At 41.8% G+C, this 24,518-nt stretch overlaps 3 protein-coding genes across 4 annotated transcripts in view; 1 reads left to right on the forward strand and 2 right to left on the reverse strand.

Moving 5' to 3' along the window:
* The first annotated feature begins 6,694 nt into the window (after positions 1-6,694).
* On the forward strand, positions 6,695-8,269 carry LOC110503866 (uncharacterized). Its single transcript, XM_021582429.3, has 2 exons — positions 6,695-7,324; positions 7,810-8,269. Exons 1-2 carry the CDS (start codon positions 7,138-7,140, stop codon positions 8,223-8,225), a joined length of 603 nt encoding a protein of 200 aa, XP_021438104.3. The 5' UTR covers positions 6,695-7,137; the 3' UTR covers positions 8,226-8,269.
* Positions 8,270-8,471: 202 nt separating this feature from the next.
* On the reverse strand, positions 8,472-11,421 carry LOC110503865 (refilin-B). 2 transcript variants are annotated; one of them, XM_021582426.3, is made up of 4 exons: positions 11,084-11,383; positions 10,738-10,937; positions 10,383-10,477; positions 8,472-10,067 (listed from the first exon to the last, which is right to left on the reverse strand). In XM_021582426.3, exons 2-4 carry the CDS (start codon positions 10,933-10,935, stop codon positions 9,749-9,751), a joined length of 612 nt encoding a protein of 203 aa, XP_021438101.3. In that variant the 5' UTR covers positions 10,936-10,937; positions 11,084-11,383; the 3' UTR covers positions 8,472-9,748. The 2 variants fall into 2 exon arrangements, with proteins under 2 accessions (XP_021438101.3, XP_036817039.2); XM_036961144.2 differs by having other exon boundaries at positions 10,738-11,421.
* Positions 11,422-12,149: 728 nt separating this feature from the next.
* The window catches only part of LOC110503864 (vacuolar protein sorting-associated protein 53 homolog), a 31,973-nt gene continuing 19,604 nt past the window's right edge, over positions 12,150-24,518 (reverse strand). The window contains exons 14-22 of the mRNA XM_036961143.2: positions 24,116-24,358; positions 22,986-23,133; positions 22,834-22,916; positions 22,632-22,710; positions 22,389-22,537; positions 22,161-22,230; positions 21,871-22,008; positions 14,173-14,277; positions 12,150-14,022 (exon numbers count right to left, since the gene is read on the reverse strand). Of these exons, the coding sequence (XP_036817038.2) occupies positions 13,852-14,022; positions 14,173-14,277; positions 21,871-22,008; positions 22,161-22,230; positions 22,389-22,537; positions 22,632-22,710; positions 22,834-22,916; positions 22,986-23,133; positions 24,116-24,358 (1,186 nt within the window). The 3' untranslated portion in view covers positions 12,150-13,851. The remainder of the gene's footprint in view (positions 14,023-14,172; positions 14,278-21,870; positions 22,009-22,160; positions 22,231-22,388; positions 22,538-22,631; positions 22,711-22,833; positions 22,917-22,985; positions 23,134-24,115; positions 24,359-24,518) is intronic.

Consider the following 24,518-nt stretch of genomic DNA (forward strand, 5'->3'; position numbering starts at 1 on the left):
GCAGGTGTGGGCAGCGATCGGTTGAAGAGCATTCATTTAGTTTTACTTGCATTTAAGAGCAGTTGGAGGCCACGGAAGGAGAGTTGTATGGCATTAAAGCTCATCTGGAGGTTAGTTAACACAGTGTCGAAAGAAGGGCCAGAGGTATACAGAATGGTGTCGTCTGTGTAGAGGTGGATCAGAGCATCACCAGCAGCAAGAGCGACATCATTGATGTATACAGAGAAGATTGTCAGCCCGAGAATTGAACCCTGTGGCACCCCCATAGAGACTGCCAGAGGTCCGGACAACAGGTCCTTCGATTTGACATACTGAACTCTATCGGAGAAGTAGTTGGGGAACCAGGTGAGGCAATCATTTGAGAAACCAGGGCTGTTGAGTCTGCCAATAAGAATAAAGGACACCCATAAGAAGATAAGACTTGCTTGGGCTAAGAAACACGAGCAATGGACATTAGACTGATACCAGTCCAAACTTTTGACTGGTACTGTACTTCAGATACATTTTTGGGGAGTAGAAACACATACACTGAGTATACCAAACATTAGGAACACCTTAATATTGAGTTGTCGAAGGCATTCCACAGGGAGGCTGGCCCATGTTGACTCCAAAGCATCCCACAGTTTTGTCAAGTTGGCTGGATATCTTTTGACTGGTGGACCGTTCTATTAAAAACACACGTGAAACTATTGAGCCTGAAAAACCCAGCAGCGTTGCAGTTCTTGACACAAACCGGTGCGCTCGACACCTACTACCATACCCTGTTCAAAGACACTTCAATCTTTTGTCTTGCCCATTCACCCTCTGAATTGCAAATGAACACAATCCATATCTCAATTGTCTCAAGGCTAAAAAAATCTTTAACCTGTCTCCTCCCTTTCATCTACACTGATTGAATTGGATTTAACAAGTGACATCTTAAGGGATCATAGATTTCACCTGGATTCACCTGGTCTTTCTACCGGTCATGGAAAGAGGTTCTAATTCGAGACAATTTAAGTCAAAACTCTAACTAGGTCACTCGGGAACATTCAATGTTGTCTTGGTTAGCAACTCCAGTGTATATCTGGCCCACAAAGGTGAAAAGGTCTCCCAGTTTGTTGGAAAGCAGACAACCAGGTTTTCCTCTAGAATTTTGCCTGTGCTTAGATCTATTTTGTTTATTTTTATCCTAAAAAACACCCTAGTCCTTGCCGATGACAAGCATACCCATAACATGATGCAGCAACCCTATACCTGAAAATATGAAGAGTGGTACTGTGATGTGTTGTGTTGGCTTTGACCCCAACTTTGTATTTGGGACAAAAAGTTCATTTCTTTGCCGTTTTAATTGAGTGCCTTATTTAATTGAGTGCCTAATTGAGTGCCTTACTGCAAACAGGATGCATGTTCTGTTATTCTATACAGGCTTCCTTATTTTCACTGTAATTTAGGTCAGTATTGTGGAGTAACTGCAATGTTGTTGATCCATCCTCATTTATCTCCTATCACAGCCATTAAACTCAGTTTTAAAATCACCATTGGCCTCATGATAAAATTCCTGAGTGGTTCCTCTCCCGGCAACTGAGTTAGGAAGGGCACCTGTATATTTGTAGTGACTGGGTGTATTGCTACACCATTCAAAGTGTAATTAATAACTGCACCCATCTACCAATGGGTGCCCTTCTTTACGAACCATAGGAAAACCTTTCTGGTCTTTGTGGTTGAATCTGTGCTTGAAATTCAAGGCTTGACTCAGGGACCTTACAGATAATTGTAAGTGTGGGTTTCAGAGACAGGGTTGTCATTTAAAAATCATGTTAAACACTATTATTGCACACAGAGTGAGTACATGCAACTTATATGACTTGTAAAGCAAAATTGTTTACTCCTGAACTTATTTAGGCTTGCCATAACAAAAGGGTTGAAGCCTAATTGACTCAAGACATCTCACAAGACATCTCAGCTTTTCAATTTTAATGAATTTGTAAGCTTTTCTACAAACATAATTACACGTTGATATTATGGGGTATTGTGTACCAGTGACACAAAAATGTAATTTCATCCATTTAACTTTTAAAGTGCAGGCTGTAACACAAATAAATGTACCCTTCTTACTGGTTATTGCACATCTGATTGCTTAAATTCTTTAGGGAAAGGCACCCCGTCAACGGGGCACACGGCGCTGCATATATAATGCAGCGCTGTGTGTCACGATCACAGATTTTAGAGAAACAACAAAAAACAAACAAAAACAACAAACGTTGAAACAACATTTAGGGTTAGATTTTCACAGATTCCTTTCTTAGCAAATTGATCAAGTGGAAATACAAAATCGATCTGGCATGCTATATGGACCTTTTTAGGATATGAAAAATGATTTTCTCTAACAAAACAACACTTCATTTCATCTCTGGGATCCTTGGGATGATAAATCAGAGCAAGATTTCAGAATGTAAGTACACATTTCACCTTCAGAGGTGAATTTATCAAACCTATCGCGGTGAAAAAAGTGTTTTGTTGTTAGTCGCTCTCCTCAAACAATAGCATGCAATTTTTTCACAGTAATAGCTACTGTAAATTGGATAGTGCAGTTATATTAACAAGAATTTAAGCTTTCAGCCGATATAAGACACTTATATGTACCGACATTTGTTGTTTCTCTAAAATCTGCGATCGTGACACACGGTGCTGCATGATTTACAACTGCCCCGTTGACGGGCCGCCTATCCCTAAAAAAGGTTTACTGGCTTAAGGCTACAATAGAAGCTTCCTGAACCACACTTCACACTAGAGTTGTTGGATCTTAATTTGACCAGTTTTGTCACAGGAGTAAAATTATCCTGAGGCAGGTTATTTGTTTATCCTCAAAAAATAGATCATTTCTAATAGGAAATGTATTTTTGATAGGCTACAGTAGACTATAGTTTAGGTGCAGCTTGTGGCTGCGTTTTGGATTCACTTGTACTGTATGTCGTAGTGGAGACCAATATCGATCTTGTGTTATTAAGATACATAAATCAACGGTTGTTGATTTGTATGTCTGCATTTCAGATATATTTTTGTACATTTGAATGTCGCATTAGTAGGACCTACAGAAGTAGAACATTTATTGTGCCTGGTGCTTTAGCGTTTGAGCGAGAGAGACATTTATGTAAATCACAAGGCTTTCCTGTGGAGCAGGAAAATTCACAGTGACAGTGGAATTATCAAATTAAGATAAGACCCCTGTACACTAGGATTGAATATTTTTCCAATATTTTACAAATGTTCCATGCCTAGAATAAATCACTTTTCTCCCGGGTAACCCGGTATTTGGGGTGGCAGGGTAACCTAGTGGTTAGAGCGTTGGACTAGTAACCAGAAGGTTGCACAGTTCAAACCCCTGAGCTGACAAGGTACAAATCTGTCATTCTGCCCCTGAACAGGCAGTTAACCCACTGTTCCTAGGCCGTCATTGAAAATAAGAATTTGTTCTTAACTGACTTGCCTAGTTCAATAAAGGTAAAATAAAAATAAATTTCCCGACAAAACCGGAAGTGTCATTCTAAAGCATAGCCTATAAAGCATATAAATATGTCTGGATTTGATTAGAGCTTTGATCGGCATGAAAATTCAAGCAGGATGCTACCTGAGCCATTACATTAAAGACATTTTATGAGATCTATATTAAAGACATTTTATGAGATCTACATTAAAGACATTTTATGAGATCTACATTAAAGACATTTTATGAGATCTATATTAAAGACATTTTATGAGATCTATATTAAAGACATTTTATGAGATCTATATTAAAGACATTTTATGAGATCTATATTAAAGACATTTTATGAGATCTATATTAAAGACATTTTATGAGATCTATATTAAAGACATTTTATGAGATCTATATTAAAGACATTTTATGAGATCTATATTAAAGACATTTTATGAGATCTATATTAAAGACATTTTATGAGATCTACATTAAAGACATTTTATGAGATCTACATTAAAGACATTTTATGAGATCTACATTAAAGACATTTTATGAGATCTACATTAAAGACATTTTATGAGATCTATATTAAAGACATTTTATGAGATCTATATTAAAGACATTTTATGAGATCTATATTAAAGACATTTTATGAGATCTATATTAAAGACATTTTATGAGATCTATATTAAAGACATTTTATGAGATCTATATTAAAGACATTTTATGAGATCTATATTAAAGACATTTTATGAGATCTATATTAAAGACATTTTATGAGATCTATATTAAAGACATTTTATGAGATCTATATTAAAGACATTTTATGAGATCTATATTAAATACATTTTATGAGATCTATATTAAATACATTTTATGAGATCTACATTAAAGACATTTTATGAGATCTACATTAAAGACATTTTATGAGATCTATATTAAAGACATTTTATGTCCCAAGCCCCAGAAAATCCCAAATGGTTGTGCCGTTATCCAATACATACAGTGCATTCAGAAAGTATTCAGACCTTTTCTTTTTCCACCTTTTGTTATGTTACAGCCTAATTCTAAAATGGATTCAATTCTTTTCCCCCTCATTAATCTACCATAATGACAAAGCAAAAACAGGTTTGTAGACATTTTTGAAAATGTATTACAAAAGAATATATATATCACATTTCTAGAAGTATTCAGACCCTTTATACTCAGTACTTTGTTGAAGCACCTTTGGCAGAGATTACACCTTCGAGTGTTCTTTGGTATGACGCTACAAGCTTGCCACACCTGTATTTGGGGAGTTTCTCAAATTCTTCTCTGCAGATCCTTTCAAGCTCTGTCAGGTTCGATGGGGAGCGTCACTGCACAGCTATTTTCAGGTCTCTCCAGAGATGTTCGATCGGGTTCAAGTCTGGGCTTTGACTGGGACACTCAAGGACATTCAGAGACTTGTCCGGAAGCGTTGTCTTTCCTCTGTGCTAGACTGATTCTTTAACTCATAAATTACGTGTAGTCCAATGTCCAATAATGGTCCGTTATTGTCTGGTTTATGTCTGGTTCACAGAGGCTGCTGAGGGGAGGACAACTCATAATAATGGCCAAAACGGAGCGAATGTAATGGCATCAAACACATACCATTTCACTAATTCTGCTCCAGCCATTAACACGAGCCCGTTCTCCCCAATGAAAGTGCCACCAACCTCCTGTGGTCTGGTCTAATGTTCAATAACGAACAATTATACAGTCGTGGCCAAAAGTTTTGAGAATGACAACTATTAATTTCCACAAAGTTTGCTGCTTCAGTGTCTTTCGATATTTTTTGTCAGATGTTACTGAAGTATAATTACAAGCATTTCATAAGTGTCAAAGGCTTTTATTGACAAATACATGAAGTTGATGCAAAGAGTCAATATTTGCCGTGTTGACCCTTCTTTTTCAAGACCTCTGCAATCCGCCCTGGCATGCTGTCAATTAACTTCTGGGCCACATCCTGACTGATGGCAGCCCATTCTTGCATAATCAATGCTTGGAGTTTGTCAGAATTCGTGAATTTGTGTTTGTCCACCCGCCTCTTGAGGATTGACCACAAGTTCTCAATGGGATTAAGGTCTGAGGAGTTTCCTGGCCATGGACCCAAAATATCAATATTTTGTTCCCCGAGCCACTTAGTTATCACATTTGCCTTATGGCAAGGTGCTCCATCATGCTGGAAAAGGCATTGTTCATCACCAAACTCTCAGGATGCTTTACTGTTGGCATGACACAGGACTGATGGTAGTGCTCACCTTGTCTTCTCCGGACAAGCTTTTTTCCGGATGCCACAAACAATCGGAAAGGGGATTCACCAGAGAAAATGACTTTACCCCAGTCCTCAGCAGTTCAATCCCTGTACCTTTTGCAGAATATCAGTCTGTCCTTGATGTTTTTCTTGGAGAGAAGTGACTTCTTTGCTGCCCTTCTTGACACCAGGCCATCCTCCAAAAGTCTTCGCCTCACTGTGCGTGCAGATGCACTCACACCTGCCTGCTGCCATTCCTGAGCAAGCTCTGTACTGGTGGTGCCCCGATCCCGCAGCTAAATCAACTTTAAGAGACGGTCCTGGTGCTTGCTGGACTTTCTTGGGCGCCCTGAAGCCTTCTTCACAACAATTGAACCGCTCTCCTTGAAGTTCTTGATGATCCGATAAATGGTTGATTTAGGTGAAATCTTAATGGCAGCAATATCCTTGCCTGTGTAGCCCTTTTTTGTGCAAAACAATGATGACGGCACGTGTTCACTTGCAGGTAACCATGGTTGACAGAGGAAGAACAATGATTCCAAGCACCACCCTCCTTTTGAAACTTCCAGTCTGTTATTCAAACTCAATCAGCATGACAGAGTGATCTCCAGCCTTGTCCTCGTCAACACTCACACCTGTGTTAACGAGAGAATCACTTACATGATGTCAGCTGGTCTTTTTGTGATAGGGCTGAAATGCAGTGGAAATGTTTTTTGAGGTTCAGTTCATTTGAATGGCAAAGAGAGACTTTGCAATTAATTGCAATTCATCTGATCACTCTTCATAACATTCTGGAGTATATGCAAATTGCCATCATACAAACTGAGGCAGCAGACTTTGTGAAAATTCATATTTGTGTCATTCTCAAAACTTTTGGCCACGACTGTACAATGGATTTTTTGCCCAGACTTGTCAGAGTAAAGTCACTCCCCATATGACATCAGAATAGTTTTGATCGTGTCTCATTGGTTCGTGTCTGTGAAAGATCACGTGAGTAACTAGTGTTGTTAAAATGTTGCTACAGTAATCAATCGCTGCAATACTAGTTCCTCACGTGATCTTCCACAGACACGTCATATGGGGTCTTGTTTTATTCTTTGTATCACGCGCGAGTTTTACTGTACAACTCATAGAAATCATTCTAGAATAGGTCAGACGAACGCGAAGAATTTGGGAATGGTGATCCTTTGGTTTCCATGGAGAAGTTCCATGTGAGAAGAGTGGATCGGAGTGCACACCTTGAAAGTATCTGATTAAGTTCTCGTTTCTCAATTCATCACGCCGGTGTAACCGTTGTATAAAGTTTAGGCCTTATGTATCCTTCGATATAAAGCAGTTGACACAATGTATCAACTATCAATAATTTGATGGTGTATCGAGTTAGCCCAAGCATCGGTAGAGAATGAACCACAGCAGAAACGTTGATACGGCGGTATGGAGCCAGGATGCTCTGATGTCTACCAACGTGAGCCTTACAAATGACAGCAAGCGAAAGAAAAAGAAGAGAACGCACAAAACAAAAGATAAAAAGAAGAGTGGTTCGACGAGAAGAGGACCGAGCTCGCCTTCAAACTCCGATGATGCAGCAGGTTGGTTTGTTTTGGTGATGCTCACAAAATCTAGTTTTAAATGCCTAGTGTGGACCTATAGTCCTACCCACAACGGGGTTACCATAACGTTATCATAGTAACCCCAACATGGATCGTTTTTGTTAAAGCTGCAGTATGTAACTTTTTGGGTGACCCGACCAAATTCGCATAGAAATGTGAGTTGTAGATCTGTCACTCATTGAAAGCAAGTCTGACCCCCTGATAAAATAAAAGAAAGCGGTAGACATGTTTTATGTGCACCATGTCTGTTTCATGTTCTGAAGTTTCGTTTGTGCGTTTTACTTTAGCTTAGAGCATTATATATTTTTTGAAAAAAAAAAGCCTGCCCCGTCGCTAAAAAGGCACTAAATGCGAGAGTAAAGAGACCTGCAAGGGGAGAATGTGTTGAGGGATAGTGTTGTGAAATCAAAACACTTTGGTATCAAATTAAGATTAACCTGCACTTTGCCGGCCTGCACTCACAGCAGATAAACTCACCAACACTGAGCAGCAACAGGTCGTCAAAGGCTCCTCCACACGGTCCAAACCCACCCTGAAGGGCTCCAACAGCAAAAAGACCAAGGCCAGAAGTCTGACCAGCCTCCGCAACAATAAATCCCAGCGAGAGGCAATGAAACACGAGGAAACGTTGACAGGGCCAGACGCTGGTACCCACCAAGCCCCACTGTCATGGGACCAGGCTGGCCAGAACGACCCAGCCAGGGAGAGCCTGAGGTGGGATGGAGTTCTGGAGGATCCGGTGGCCGAGGCAGAGAGGATAGAGGTGTACAAGGCCAACCGGAGGAAACGGTACCTGGCCTCACAGCAGGGGGTGATGGACTACTTGGGCTTGTTCAAGGGACACTTGGAGAGCAGTGGTGCCATTACACACAATATCTAGGTGGGGCTGTTTTCACATTAATAAATCTATAGGTTTTATGTGCAGCACCTTCTCTATCCTGCAGATGGCATAGCAGTCTCAATCTGAGATGGTGGAACATTGTAATTGCATCTTTACTCAACTAGTGGCAATTTAAAAAAGGCATATCCCTAATTGATAACCAAAAGATAAAATCCTGATAAGACTATTTTGAATTTGCTTATGGCATTGAAGTACATATCAAATAATTGTAACACTTCTCAAATCTGATATAAAACAGTTGGTCTTTATTTCAAACAAACACTATAAAAACAGAGCTTTAAAAGCGAAATCATTTTACTTCAATAAGGCCCTTTGGGTATCTCAAGACAGTTCAGGTCCTCTAGATGTGTATCCTTGTAGGACCTTGAGGGAAGTTACCTGTGTTTGGTAGCCTAATAGTAATCTATTAGGCTACCAAAAGGAGTTTATTAGCATCAAATAAATGCATAACTAAATGAAACCTCTGGAAGCAACCAGAAGAGGATAGGCAAAGATTATGAACAGTCCATAAGGTGTTAGTAAGAACAAGACTTCACTATTAGGAAAATACAAAAACTTTATAACTGAAAACAATAATGACACATTTGATAATCTCTCACTACTCCTTACCAACTAACACAAACATCTTCAATTCACAATGGTCTGTGGGAAGAAAAATGTCCCAACTTTCAACACAGAACTTGCAACTCTTTTACACAATATGAAAAAAGCTGTGGCTTTCTGCTCCATGACCATACTTACAGTAGACAATGTTGGTTTAGGCAAGACTTAGATGGGGTTTGGTGTTACACCAGGATCATACATCTCTATACATGGCTCGGTGTTACACTATCCAGGAATATATATTCTGCTTGTGGTAAGTAATGTTGTGCAACAAATACACCATAATACCATGATTTGACAAGACATTTTGAAGCCCAGTCATAGACAGTAATTTGACAACTCCCCAGGTCTACAAATGTAAATACTTACAAAAATCACATGGAAACTCCACTATTGCCTTAGAATCTTATATTGTTGGATCATTGTTCAATGAGCTCCACTGCAATGGTTAGGCCTAAACACAGAATGTTGACAGTGATGGTCCAGACTACACTTCCCTAACAATCCTTCACTTCCAAATCTGGTTTATAAGTTCCTCCATGGTGATAGTATACAGTATACCATCACCTGTCTAAGTCCACAGTTCAACACTTGGTTAAAATGAATCCAACTTTGAATACCAGAGAACTCTTTACTAGCTACTAATGGATCAACACTTTGGTAGATGGCAGCCTCACTCAGATGTCCCTGCTATTTGTTTGATACTCCAGATCTAGAGATATGGCTTCCATCTTCTGCCCTCCTGGAGCCTGGAAAGTATCGTAGCCCACATTTGAGTACCAATCTAAACTAATGGACTATGTAACCTGGGTCCATGTGTGGCGTCGGCCTGGTGGATGGTTGGGCCCCACAGGGCCCAGGGACCTCTCCCTCAGGCCGTGCCCAGCCTTCCCCCAACCTCAATGGGGTAGCCTTCTCCGGTCAGCAGCCTCCAGCTCCACGCTCGACAAGAATCTCCTGGCTAGCCGGTGGCTGTCGTAGCTCAGCTCTGTGGTGTAGATGGTGCGAGCGTGCTTGGGGTAGACAATGGTGGTGCTCTGGAAATGCTGGGCCCGCTGGCGAGGCTGGAGGTCTAGCTGGGTCTTGTAATGTCTCCAGGTGCTGTGAGGGACAGCCAGGAACGTCTGGCTGCAGTTCTCCAGACCCAGGCCTCTGGGCTGCATGGCCACGTCGTGGATAAAGTGACGCTCTGAATCATAGTGGACAGACGATGTGTATCTAGGAATGACAACGTTTGGGCAAGTGTCATTTCACTGCATGTTCAGCTAGATATCGTTTTAGAACTGGAAAGCGGCAAGTTTTCAAGCACTGCAAACCTCCAAGAAATAGACACTTGGCTACAGGAGGCCTACACAGGCTGACAGAAGTAAAATAACTTTTTTTTAAATGCAACATTTGATCTGTGGTCCACCACATTTCTTAAAAAAAGGTATTTATACCAATAGCGAGGCAGATGCAGCACACAGTGCTAAGCCAATTTCAAACCACACACAAACATTCATAGCCTACATGCAGTCATTTAAAACAGTATACCGTATTTCCTTGGACGGTAGTGGATCAAGTTCTATGCCCTCCCCGTAGGACAACGTGTGCAGCTGAGGAACAGATCCAATCGATAAAATAGGGACCTGCAAGCAGTCAGCCAACAGTCAGCACTCGCATAAGGAGAACATATTTGGTGGAGGTGGCAAATGTGATTGGCTTAAGCTCCTCACCCAATTTACTATTGACATGACCCAGATTCACTATGGGCCATGCAGGGAAACGTATTCAGAGGCTATTTCAGAAACAATGTTTTAACAATGCAACAACTTTGTCTTACAATTTCATAGCGGGATTTTATCAGTTACTGTAACAATTGTAGTAAACCGTGCGACAGCCTACGTACCAAGGATGACCGTGTCCTCTCGTCTTCAGACACCGGGCTTATGGCACCTTTATCCCCGCAATCAGTCAGCAGCCAGTGGCTCGGACTGGGGCTGGAGGGTAGTCCGGAGTCCGGGCTGTCAAGTCCCCGCTCGGCTTTGCAACTCATGTCCAATGGCTCGTCGTCACATACATTCAGCAAGTTTAGTCTTCCCACCATTGCTTTAATAAAAAATAAAAAAAGTCAAAAAATAAAATGACGACCCCTACTGCGCGACGAGTTCGCAGAACTGTAGGTCAAATTGATTTCCAATTCGTAGACGCGACTTCCCTTGAATGCAATTGATCCTTCACGTTGGGTAACTTACCAATGATCAAGCAAGTTGGCAATGGGCTTGTATCAACTTCTCTTGCTTCGCAATAGGCTACGGTCTAGACAAATTGTACTGCATGCTATTTAAATCTTCCACAAGTCAACGAACATTTCTCCTCCCCAATATGTTTTTGCCCTTCCAAATAATGAGATTCAACATAAATCGTTGGCCTTGAAGTTAACAAAATAGTGAAATCAAACTGTGTCAAGGGCACTGAAGTATAAAAGAACACATGAGAAGGCACTGAAGATTGTCCACGCCTACCTGTCTTCAAACTTCTCTCCCTTCAAAAAGGTTTCATAGTTTTGTTAGCAGTAAAATAGAGAAAAGGTAACGCCTTTCAAACGCACCCTCACCTCTGATTGGAGGAAAAATGAAAGGCAACAAAACGAAACATGGGAACTTATTTTGCCCTCACCCCCTGAAAAAAATACCCTGGTAAAAGTTCAAACTGAATTGGACCTATTCATTGGGCCGGTTCTGTTGCAAAACATTTCTTAAACGGGAGCGAACTGAACGAAACCGGTAGGGACCTATCTGAATTTGTCCAATATATTTAAACAAATTGTTTGGACTAATGATTACATCTATGGAATCGGATAGAGAGCGGTGTGTGTGTGAGATACAACATTCCGACAAGGAAAACATGATGGCATACTTGTAGTATTCATGTTTTTGACCAGTTGCCACTACAGTAGCCTATTTTTTTTAAATATTTTTAAATGTAACCTTTAACTAGGCAAATCAGTTAAGAACAAATTATTATTTACAATGATGGCCTACCCCTACTGACAATACAAAGTAACATGTTTTTCTTCTTATTAACTAAAGGCATGAATGTGTACATGAAAAGCATTAATATATTAATACATACATTTATCTCTTGGGGAGAATAAGGATTTCCAAGGATGAAATCCAAAAACAATCGTTCATGCCTCAACCACAATTATTTAGAATAGATACTTGACGATAGACACATTCTTCAGACCCCATCCTTATCCTGTGCTACACCACCAAATAATATGAATTAACCACCTCAAATGATCACCGATCCAGAGTATTTGCTGTTACATGCAATAAGTACTTTATCCGAAGCAAGTCACAGTATAAATAATTAGCTCAATGACGGTATGAAAAGCAACTGTGTTCAATAATATATTATTGTTCTCCACAAGCATCATTGTGCTAACTTCTCAGTTCCCTGTCTAACAGAAACTCATGTTCACTGTTATACAATGATCATTTTCTACAATGTATGTTTTTTGTTGTTGAAGATTTGTCTAAACATTTTTCTTTTGTTGTTATTCCGGGCCTCTGACACTGACAGGCCTAGATGACCTGTCAATCATAATGAGAACTTGCCAGAAGATACCAACCCTACCGTTACGCTTGAGCTGTACTGGGGTCGGATCACAATCATGGTTACACACACCGTGAAGCACCATGGTTGAACAATAAAGGAGCTGATTGGCTGACACTGTCATTCCAAACTGGGCGCAGTGGCTACTGCTAGCTAGCATGAGGATGTAAAGGGATGTTTTCTGGGAAAACTAGCGGTATTTCAATCTTACACAGTGTCTTGATGTAACCATGATTGCGTTCCGAACCCAGTGCAGCTCAGTGCAAACAAGCATAATGGGAGTGTCAGTAAGTTTGAATTATTATTGACAGGTAATCTAGGCCTGTCAATGTCAGAGGCCCGGAATAACAGAAAATAAAAAAAAGGTTTAGACAATAAATCTTAAACAGAAATCAATATGTTGTACAATGCATCCTTGTACAACAGTGAACATGAGTTCCTCTGTTATAAAGTACTGCAACTCTCCCTCACTGTAATCAAATCGATTCAGACACACACATATATATACACACACACACACACACATAAATACACTTCAGATTGACATTTATAAAACGCTCAGCAAGGAATTACATGGGGAAATAGAGCTTAAATAAATGAACATGCTTAATGTCTCACACGCATACACAGTTCCTGGCGAAGGGCCAGAGTTAAAAGGCTTTGACTGGTTCTCATTTCATGGGGGATTTTCAAAAAGCACAGAAACTGTCTCGTGTCTAATTGAGGAGATAGAGGATCTTGGGATTTCCTCTGTCCTGGACCTGGGGGCTTAACCACTGAACCTGGAGACATCAATGCATGGTGGGATGCGGTCCATCCACCTGGAGGGTGTTCTTGTTGTGAAGGGACACTGGAAACATACAAACTCCAAACTAACTGCATCCTCCCCTTGAACAGGGAACCAAGAGAAACACACAAAGGCACAGGACTGGAGAATATCATAACGTTAGCTTCAAACGCACTGAAGTTCCTTGTTCTCAGTCTGGGACTGGGAGGATAGGTGCCAAAGCGGCAGCAAATTGCTCCTAAAGCCGTTTTTAGTTAGTAGCTCAGTCTTTAAGTGCAAACACATTTTGTTAAAATGCATAGCGTATGTATGATATAGTCTACATTTAACATTTACAAAGCTCGGGTATTTAGTGTCATAAAAAGAGAAGCAGAAAAGAAATACACAAGTAAATGAGTAATATGTGCCAACAGCTCTGCAGCTGAGGAAATTTCTTCATAATTCGACAGTTGACTTTGAAATCATTAGGGTCATTAATGCTCCTAACAAAAATGAGACAATCATGTCTTTACTCTGCCTGCAATTCTCCATTATGCTTGAACAGAGCAAGAAAAAGTATTTGAGATGAATTACTGGAATCATTTGTGTGTGGTATGGTGATGAGTGTGTGCACGCTCATAGTCTCTTTTTGATGAGCTTCTCCAGTTTGCGTATGCGCGAGTTCTCCTGCTCGGGGGTGGGGGTGCTGAAGGAGAGAGAGGGGCCTCCATCGGCCCCTGAGGGTGGAGTGGGTAACCTCTGTCTGAAGAGTTCCAACATGCTGCTCTGCTCACTGCGCTTCAACCCCTACACACACACACACACACACACACGTTATTGCAAGAGGAAAAAACAAGAGAGAACAAGACAACAGAGCCAGAGGAAGTAGGCGATAACTATTGAAAACAGGTCAGTGAGAAAGACAAAACAAGTGAACCCAACCAAAGTGGCCCTTACCTTCATATCCAGAGTTTTCTGGAAGGTCTCTGGGTTTCCATCAGCGAGGAGCTTGATGTAGTTATCCACAAACACCACGGAGGGTTCATGGGGGGCCATGACCACCTGTAGAGGGTGGGTAGTAGACATCAGTGTTGCTCAAACATTCACATCTCAATACTGAAGCACAGCATGGGGTTTTTAGACCCCCCCCCCCCCCAGTTCCCAAGAGCCATGATGAGACAACCAAGATTCATAAACTGTGTGCGCACGGTAAGTTCGTGTGGCCTGTAAGAACAAACAGGCCCCAGAGTCAGTCAACTATCAGACCAGACAGTGTGCAAGTGGTTAAAGCTGCAAACAAAGCCCGAACATAACACTGACTGCTTCCAAAACTACATTCTATTCCCTATATACTGCACTACTTTTGACAAGAGCCCTATGGGATTTGGTCAAAAGTAGTGCACTTTATAGGGAATAGGGTGCCATTATAGAAGCACACACTGACTGCACTGTTAGGCTATATTACTGAAAGGCTATATATTTAGGAGACCTGACCCCTCTTCTTTTTACACACCAATTACTCCACGCATGGTGGATGGGAATTAGCCTCACCGGTCATTATTTGGGGCTATAATGAGAGATCGAGTGTTTGGGCAAATTGCAATGGAGATTAGTAAAAAAAAAATTTTTTTTAAAAGGTTTTAAAAAATAAGGTGAAATACTGTAGGTTGGATTTATTTTTTGCTTTCAAGAGAGAGATAGGAAAAGCTGGCTCAGATAGCATTGAGACTGATTGTAGTGGGTTGCTACAGAGCGGGCAGACAAACATGGTTGACAGATAACACTGAGAACAATATATATTATCATTTAAATAAACAACAAAAATCAAATTTAATTTTTATAAATATATATTTTTTTTTAATCGGGAATTGCACCCCCTCCACCCCTCCTTTTCTCTACCCAAAACATTTGTCACTCACCAACCCCTCTTGTCCTCTCTCTGTGCCTAAGGGGTGTGGGCCAGAATGTATAAAAGAGCGAAACCAAAGAGAGACGGAACATAGAACACTGGATTGTCTGGAATTCTTGAGGTTCCTTCCCCTCTGGACTGAGTGATTTACTTAGCAACTGTCCTGGAGGGAGGCCCAGGGAAAGCCGGGAGGGACTGTTGTAGTTAGCTCGTAAAAACGAAAGGGAGGGAGAGTGAGAACGAAAGAAGAAAAAAAACACCCAGGCTAGAAGTAGCTGGTAGCTGGGTGTTGTAGCATTTCCACTCCCCAGAAAATAACTCTGGTGGTGGGGGAGAGAGATGGGGTTGGTGGATAGAGGGCTGGAGAGCGTGGAAAACAGCCACGTCTCATGGGCCAAGGAGTGCTGCCTGAGCCTGAGAGACAGACACAACCTACAGACAGACTCACCAGAACAGGTCTAAACTTGGGAGACCATTATACTCAAACAGCCTAAACTACTTTATCAGTCATCATCACCATAACCTTTACTTTGATCACCCATGGAGATCCTACAAACATTTGATCAGGAATAGTCCATCCATACTGGCCTGAGGCCCCACACTGACCTATGTGTATGGATTGATAAAGACTAGGGCTCTGGTCAAAAGTAGTGCACTACATAGGAAATATGGTAACATGTATTTCTCTAGACTTTCAGCATCTGTAGGCCCTGCCAGGCCCAACATAAAACAATTACCTAACAGGCACATAGGTACCACAACTTCCAGGGCTGAACTGCTCACCAGATAGAAGAAAACAATTCTATACGCCTTGTATGTCGGTTCAAGGCCTTACAACACACACACATGCACACGCACACACACACACACACACGAGAAATGGGCGGCAGACAAAGGGGAATGTACAGTACCAGTCAAAAGTTGCCCCCTACCCATTCAAGGGTTTTTCTTCATTTTTCCTATTTTCTACATTGTAGAATAGTGAAGACATCAAAACTAGACAGGTGTGTGCCTTTCCAAATCATGTCCAATCAATTGAATTTACCACAGGTGGACTCCAATCAAGTTGTAGAAACATCTCAAGGATGATCATTGGAAACAGGATGCACCTGAGCTCAATTTCAAGTCTCATAGAAAAAGGTTTAAATACTTATGTAAATAAGGTATATGTTTATTATTTTGTATAAATGTGCTAAAATTGTCCAAAACCTGTTTTCATTGTAATTATGGGGTATTGTGTATAGATGTCTGAGGATTTTTATTTATTTAATCAATTTTGGAATAAGGCTGTAACGTAAGGCTGTAATAATTTCCGAAGACACTATGTGGGAACTCCTTCAAAATGTTTGGAAAAGCATTCCAGGTGACTATCTTATGAAGCTGGTTGAGAGAATGCCAAGAGTGAGCAAAGCAGTCATCAAGGCAAAGGGTGGCTATATGAAGAATCTCAAATATATTTGGATTTGTTTAACAGGTTTTTGGTTACTACATGAATCCATATGTGTTATTTCATAGTTCTGATGTCTTCACTATTATTCTACAATGTAGAAATAGTAAAAAAATAAGAAAAACCCTGGAATGAGTAGGTGTGTCCCAACTTTTGACTGGTACTGTACTGTATGTAAACACATTCAAGGCATTCCTCTATGGACTAACGGCCTTGTGTGCTTCACATGTGGAATCATCCATACACGTCCCAGGTGTCGACACTGAGGAGAGGCCGCTAAACTGTTTTGAATGTAGGGCCACATATCCTGAATATCTGATAACTAGAAGTCCCTTGGTATAAAATAATCTGATACATGATCTTGACAAAAAACACAGAAAGGGAGACGAGGCTATGCTTGTATCTTCAGTAGTCCTAACGATTGTGGTCAGAATAGATGACATCCTGATGGCTGATATTTAATCAGGTAGGCCAGTTGAGAACAAGTTCTCATTTACAACTGCAACCTGGCCAAGATAAAGCAAAGCAGAGCGACAAAAAAAGAGCTACACATGGGATAAACAAATGTACAGTCAATAACAATAGAAACATCTATATACAGTGTGTGCAAATCAGGTAAGGAGGTAAGGCAATAAATAGGCCATATTAGCAAAGTAATTACAATTTAGCAAATTAACAATGGAGTGATAGATGTGCAGATGATGATGTGCAAGTAGAAATACTGGCAAAGAGCAAAAAAGTAAATAAAAACAATATGGGGATGAGGTAGGTAGTTGGATGGGCTATTTACAGATGGGCTGTGTACAGCTGCAGCAATTGGTGAGCTACTCAAATAGCTGATGCTTAAAGTTAGTGAGGGAGATATAGGTCTCCAACTTCAGCGATTTTTGCAATTCGTTCCAGTCATTGGCAGCAGAGAACTGGCAAAGGAGGTATTGGCTTTGGGGGTGACCAGTGAGATATACCTGCTGGAGCGCATGCTACGGGTGGGTGTTATGGTGACCAGTGAGCTGAGATAAGGCAGAGCTTTACCTAGCAAAGACTTATAGATGATCTGGAGCCAGTAGGTTTGGCGACGAATATGTAGCGAGGGCCAGCCGACGAGAGCATACAGGTCGCAGTAGTGGGTGGTATATGGGGCTTTGGTGACAAAACGGATAGCACTGTGATAGACTGCATCCAATTTGTTGAGTAGAGTGTTGGAGGCTATTTTGTAAATGACGTCGCCGAAGTCAAGGATCGGTATGATAGTCAGTTTTACGAGGGTATGTTTGGCAGCATGAGTGAAGGAAGCTTTGTTGCGAAATAGGAAGCCGATTCTAGATTTAATTTTGAATTGGAGATGCATAATATGAGTCTGGAAGGAGAGTTTACAGTCTAGCCAGACACCTAGGTATTTGTAGTTGTCCACATATTCTAAGTCAGAACCGTCCAGAGTAGTGATGCTAATCGGGCGGGCGGGTGCGGGCAGCGATTGGTTGAAGAGCATGCATATAGTTTTACTAGCGTTTAAGAGCAGTTGTAGGCCACCGAAGGAGTGTTGTATGGCATTGAAGTTTGCTTGGAGGTTTGTTAACACAATGTCCAAAGAAGGGATGGATATAGGTCTTTAACCGTTTGGGTCTACTCTAGAGTGTCACCCCTTTGAAGAGGGGGTTGACCCCGGCAGCTTTCCAATCTTTAGGGATCTTGGACGATACGAAAGAGACGTTTAACAGACTAGTACTAGGGGTTGCAACAATGGCGTCGGATAATTTTTAGAAAGACAGGGTCCAGATTGTCTAGCCCAGCTGATTTATACGGGTCCAGGTTTTGCAGCTCTTTCAGAACATCTGCTATCTGGATTTGGGTGAAGGAGAAGCTGGGGAGGCTTGGGCAAGTAGCTGTGGGGGGTGTTGAGCTGTTGGTCGGGGTTTGGGTAGCCAGGAGGAAAGCATGGCCAGCCGTAGAGAAATGCTTATTGAAATTCTCGATTATCGTGGATTTAATTGGTGGTGATAGTGTTTCCCAGCCTCGGTGCAGTGGGCAGCTGGGAGGAGGTGCTCTTATTCTACATGGACTTTAGTGTTCCCGAACTTCTTGGAGTTAGGATACAAATTTCTGTTTGAAAAAGCTAGCCTTTGCTTTCTTAACTGGCTGTGTCTATTGGTTCCTGACTTCCCTGAAAAGTTGCATATCACGGGGACTATTCGATGCTAGTGCAGTATGCCGCAGGATGTTTTTGTGCTGGTCGAGGGCAGTCAGGTCTGGAGTGAACCAAGGGCTATATCTGTTCTTAGTTCTAGATTTTTTGAACGGGGCATGCTTATTTAAGATGGTGAGGAAATTACTTTTAAAGAACAACCAGGCATACTCTACTGACGGGATGAGGTCAATATCATTCCAGGATACCCCGGCCAGGTCGATTAGAAAGGCCTGTTCGCAGAAGTGTTTTAGGGAGCGTTTGACAGTGATGAGGGGTGGTCGTTTGATCGCAAACCAATAATGGATGCAGGCAATGAGGCAGTGATCGCTGAGATCCTGATTGAAAACAGCAGGGGTGTATTTGGAGGGCAGGTTGGTCAGGAAAATATTTATGAGGGTGCCCATGTTTACGGATTTAGGGTTGTACTTGATGAAGCAATCAAATTAAATTGTTTAACTTTGATGAGCTTCAGATGTTTTCACTCACGAGACTCCCAGTTAGATAGCCAATGTTCCTTTTTTCCAAAAATAATATTTTTGTAGGCGAAATAGCTCCATTTGTTCTTCACGTTTGGCTGAGAAATCGACCGAAAATTTCGGTCACAACAACGGCGAAAAAGATTCCAAATTAGCTCCATAATATCGACAGGAACATGGCATACGTTGTTTATAATCAATCCTCAAGGTGTTTTTCAAATATCTATTCGATAATATATCCACCAGGACAATTGGTTTTTCAGTAGGACCGATTGGAAAAATGGCTACCTCTGTATTTTATGCGAGAATCACTCTGAGAGCCATCAGGTGACCACTTACACAATGTAGCTGCTTACGGGTATTTTTCAACATAAAGGCGTAAAACTACGTCACAATGCTGTAGACACCTTGGGGAATATGTAGAAAAAGTAATCTGGTTGATAGCCCATTCACTGCTCAATAGGGACGCATTGGAATGCATCGCCTGCAATATCAGTTCTGTTATACTCACAGACAATATTTTTACAGTTTTGGAAACTTTAGAGTGTTTTCTATCCTATGCTGTCAATTATATGAATATTCTAACATCTTGTCCTGACAAAATATCCCGTTTACTTTGGGAACGTTATTTTTCCAAAAATGAAAATACTGCCCCCTAGTCACAAGAGGTTATTAAGACAGATCAGCCTGGCCATTAGAGCAGGTCCCAGGCTGACCATTAAGACAGATCAGCCTGGCCATTAGAGCAGGTCCCAAGCTGACCATTAAGACAGATCAGCCTGGGAATTAGAGCAGGTCCCAGGCTGACCAATAAAACAGACCATTAAGCCCATTAGACAGACATCAAGGCTGCCTTCCTTCGTGTGTGTGAGGGAGACAAGGGGGTGAGGGAAATTTCCTCTGGGATCGGGTCACAGGCCTTGGGGGCAGGGTAACTGGACTAGGGTAGGGTGAGGGGATAGGCTCTAGGGATGGGTGGGTTTTGGCTGAGAAGACAGGTGCGTGCCATTGTCTTTCTGCATTCTATTGGCCAACCCTGGGGCAAGGTCAACCAATCACAGACTGTGTTTACTCTGTAGAAGAGACAAGCCAAGGATACATGTGTCTGACGTATGTGAGCATTCCCGAAAGTGTGTGTGTTTGCTTGCGTGAGTATACGCGTGGAAGCCTGCATTCCATAACCACTCACACCTCTCTTGGCTCCAGCAGGTTGACACACTGTGCATGAGCACATCCATGTGTGTTTAAAGCCTGCCTTCTTCTCCGGTCTCTCTCATTAAAACCCAGGGGCACAGCTCAGCTCCTATTCCTCAGCTACTTAATGGGAACTTGGTCATAAAACCCTTTCCTTAGTGGGGTTAAAGAGAAATAATTAACCTGTAGACAAGCAGTTATTCAATTAAAATAAAACATAAGTTGATAATCTGGTCAAGTCAGACAATGTTCATACTTGGCTCGGCAGTCAAACAGCACACATTTAGACAAAATCCAGTATTTAGTTATTGTTACCTATTGTTAAATGCCAAAACACAGGAATGTTTAGCCAAGCCAGTGTATTTAAAAAGGGTAGAGGTTAATGGTTAGGATTACCCAGAGGTTGGGTTTTAGGGTCAATTAAGTGGTAGGGTTAGGTAGAAGTGGCTGTAGTGAAACTTTGTTGTGTGTAGCATGGTCAAAGATAGACATTGTAGCATGGTTGTAGTGTAACATTGTAGCATGGTTGTAGTGTAACATGGTTGTAGTGTCACATTGTAGCATGGTTGTAGTGTAACATGGTTGTAGTGTAACATTGTAGCATGGTTGTAGTATAACATTGTAGCATGGTTGTAGTGTAACATGGTTGTAGTATAACATTGTAGCATGGTTGTAGTGTAACATTGTAGCATGGTTGTAGTGTAACATGGTTGTAGTGTAACATTGTAGCATGGTTGTAGTGTAACATTGTAGCATGGTTGTAGTGTAACATGGTTGTAGTGTAACATGGTTGTAGTGTAACATTGTAACATGGTTGTAGTGTAACATTGTTGTAGTGTAACATTGTAACATGGTTGTAGTGTAACATTGTTGTAGTGTAACATGGTTGTAGGGTAACATTGTAACATGGTTGTAGTGTAACATGGTTGTAGTGTAACATTGTAGCATGGTTGTAGTGTAACATTGTTTTAGTGTAACATTGTAGCATGGTTGTAGTGTAACATTGTTGTAGTGTAACATGGTTGTAGTGTAACATTGTAACATGGTTGTAGTGTAACATGGTTGTAGTGTAACATTGTAGCATGGTTGTAGTGTAACATTGTAGCATGGTTGTAGTGTAACATTGTAGCATGGTTGTGTGAAGTGCCTATCAGAGTCCAAAACATGTAGGTATACGCACAGCAGTGTTCAAGAATATTGGACTGCTGCCTTTCATACTTTTCGAATTCTCAGTGCGGCTTATGCAATTTCTCCAACTTAACACATTCAAATGAATAGAGGATTTGTATGCAGAGCTGCGTTGGTTGGGGATTTTGGGGAGGTGCACAGTCGGGCTGTGCATCCCCTGTGGATGGTGGTCATGTCTGTGTCACAATGGAATGCCGGACTATCGCGTCTCAGTGTCTGTGGACTCTGAATTACGTTTTAGCGTCACAGGGCTCACCTTGAGGATCATCTCAGCGCGGGTCATCCCCTTCACGACTATCTTGGTGTAGCTGGCTGGGGCCTTGCGGACCACCTGAGACCCTATAGAGGGCAGATCCAACAACACTGTCTTCAGGGAGTGGGTGTCCAGGAGGAGCTGAAGAACAAAGCAGAAGAAGAAAACCAAGCTGAATTATCAGCTACAGGAGCAAACGAACAAATGTTAAAACGTTTGTATTGTTACGGAGACCGTAAGCGTAATTCTACTTAGATAAAGGGCTAATTAAATAAAAGGGTAAGTATGTTTACCTGTTCAGCCCCCACCATGCTGATAGGCTTACACCTGAACAAGTGGTTGATGAATTTAGGAATAAAAGAGCTGAGGGAGAAAAAAAAGACAAGAAAGAATATCAATTCAGTTTTCATTTCTGAACACTGACAATTTCTTCTAAAATCTCTAAATCAACTGTCTTGTCAATGGGAGTACCAAGTCTTCGTCACACATGTTGACGAACAGTGAAGAGGGAAGTAACTCACTTGGTGAACTTGATGCAGAACTGGGTGAAGTATTTTCGTGTGGAGGCCAGGTTCCCTCTGATGATGGGGACGTTCTGTTTGATGTGCATGATGACTGACGTCACGTAGGGACTTTGGTCACCTACATGCTCTACACTCTGCCATGGCATCTAGAGGGAGGGAGACCAAGAGAGAATGGTTGAAAGTGAAAATATAATATGACAGCATGAGAAGAGGGAGGGAGGAATGCAGTGGGTGTCCCACCTTGCTCATGGCAGTGAGAGCAGGATCACAGGCAGCGTCCAGGTCCTGAACAAGCAACTGGATACTGTTGGAAATCACACTGATCGACGCAGAGAGAGAGTTTACAGTCATGGACTTCACATCCAATTAATCTCCTAAACTGTTGTTCATTTTGAGTTGGCAGAAGTTGCCCCTATAGTGAAGGTTAGGATTTGGTGCATACTTGCTGAAGGTGTCCATCTCTCCAGTCAGGTTGATTCTCTCCACCAGAGTCTTATCCACCTTCTCCTTCAGCTTCTCCTCCAACTGATACAGAATAGGTTTTAACGTTAAGTCTAGACCCGTTTGAGTGTGTGTGTGTGTGTGTGTTCTAACCTGCTGTGTGGTGGCTAGACAGTACTCTGCAGTACTGAGGATGCTACAGATGAGACACAGCTCCTCTACATTGAACTTAGCAGCCTCCGAACCCTCCTTCTCCTGCAGTAGACTCTTGATGGTCAGTCCTCCACTATTACTGCTAGTCCTGAGAGACAGAGACCGAGAGAGACAAAGCATCTAAATAGTTTTAACTAGCTTCCTTTTCTCATGAATTAAAGACAGAAGTCTGCACACATGAGCTCTAAAGGGAAAACACTGGGACCTAGTGTGAACTGACAAGGATAAACTCCTGGACCTAGTTATAGGTTATTATTCAAAGAAAGTTTTGGATAACTGAGGACACAGCCAGAAACATACACACACAGACAGGGGGGCAGTGTTACCATGGCTAAACCGCCTCCCTCTCATTATTAAATGCCACAACCGAAACTTCTGGGAAAACCACAACACAGCTCCAACCCCCCAGAAGAGCCAGCATTAAAACTCCACAAGACAATACATACACTACGCCACACAAGAGGTCTGTGTGGGTGTGTGTGTATCAACCCCAGTGAATAATAGGGCTTATGTGGCCATCGAGCCAAAGATGTTTTCGCTCATGAAGTATTAGGCCTCACCGCGATGTAAACCTCCAGAACCACATGACATACAAACAAAGATGATCAAACACAGTGACGACTAAACACGTAAAATGATCAAACAAACCCCTGAGAATGAGGGATCACTCTTCTGAATTAACACACTTTGGCAGATTTCTTCATCAAAAAGGGAATTGAAGCAGATGACAGCATATATCATCCATAAGAATTAGAATCTTGCTTTGACAGAAGCATTTGTCCAAGTCCAGCTCCTAGTAGGCCACAGTTTATACTGGTTGTCATAGTGCCACCTGTGTCAGAATATTTTCCTAACAAAGCCAGAAACCATCCAGAAAATGGTTTGAATGAAAACCAGAGTACACAGTGTCCTTCCGGAATCCATACTGGAAGTACTGCAACTTGCATTCCTGGTTCTAGGGCCCAACACAGTATGTGAGCAGCATGAATAAAAAGCACTTACTAAATAATCACTAGACCTACATCCTCACAAATACATCTCATCATCATATCATTATATGGGTAAATTACTTGGGCAGGTTTCCAGACAGTATCTTCCAGGCATACTCTCTGAGGTACTTCTGGAAGATGGTGGTGAGGGCGATCATAGGTTCCCCTGTGCTGAGCTGGGAGCACTGCACCATGCACTTCTTATAGTAGACAAACAGGTCAGCACAGCTGGGCAGCACTGCTCCCCCGTCCTCCGTGCCCGCCTTGGGGGGGCCCTGCGCCCGGAAGTCTGACACAAAACGGTCAATCATCTCCCCCAGGTTCCTGAGAATAGTAACACACACAGCTCAGTGATGACCCCTAGACACCAGCACACACACGCAGGTTGACGTTTATTGCCATGAATCTTGCCCTGGAGGCAGAACTGAGCGATTTACACTAGATGGCCCAGCTGCAAAGGCAAAATTGTCTCTATCGTAAAACT

Source organism: Oncorhynchus mykiss, chromosome 24 (assembly GCF_057628025.1).
Source record: "Oncorhynchus mykiss isolate SJ-2025 chromosome 24, ASM5762802v1, whole genome shotgun sequence".
NCBI lineage: Eukaryota > Metazoa > Chordata > Actinopteri > Salmoniformes > Salmonidae > Oncorhynchus > Oncorhynchus mykiss.

Bases quoted from the DNA above. Each gene is read 5' to 3' on its own strand.
- LOC110503865 (XM_036961144.2), bottom strand. From the start codon at position 10,935: ATGGTGGGAAGACTAAACTTGCTGAATGTATGTGACGACGAGCCATTG. The intron at 10,478-10,737 runs GTACGTAGGCTG...GACTGCTTGCAG, and splicing joins AGAGGACACGGTCATCCTTG to GTCCCTATTTTATCGATTGG. The intron at 10,068-10,382 runs GTATACTGTTTT...TGTCATTCCTAG, and splicing joins CTACCGTCCAAGGAAATACG to ATACACATCGTCTGTCCACT.
- LOC110503866 (XM_021582429.3), top strand. From the start codon at position 7,138: ATGAACCACAGCAGAAACGTTGATACGGCGGTATGGAGCCAGGATGCT. The intron at 7,325-7,809 runs GTTGGTTTGTTT...CTGCACTCACAG, and splicing joins AAACTCCGATGATGCAGCAG to CAGATAAACTCACCAACACT.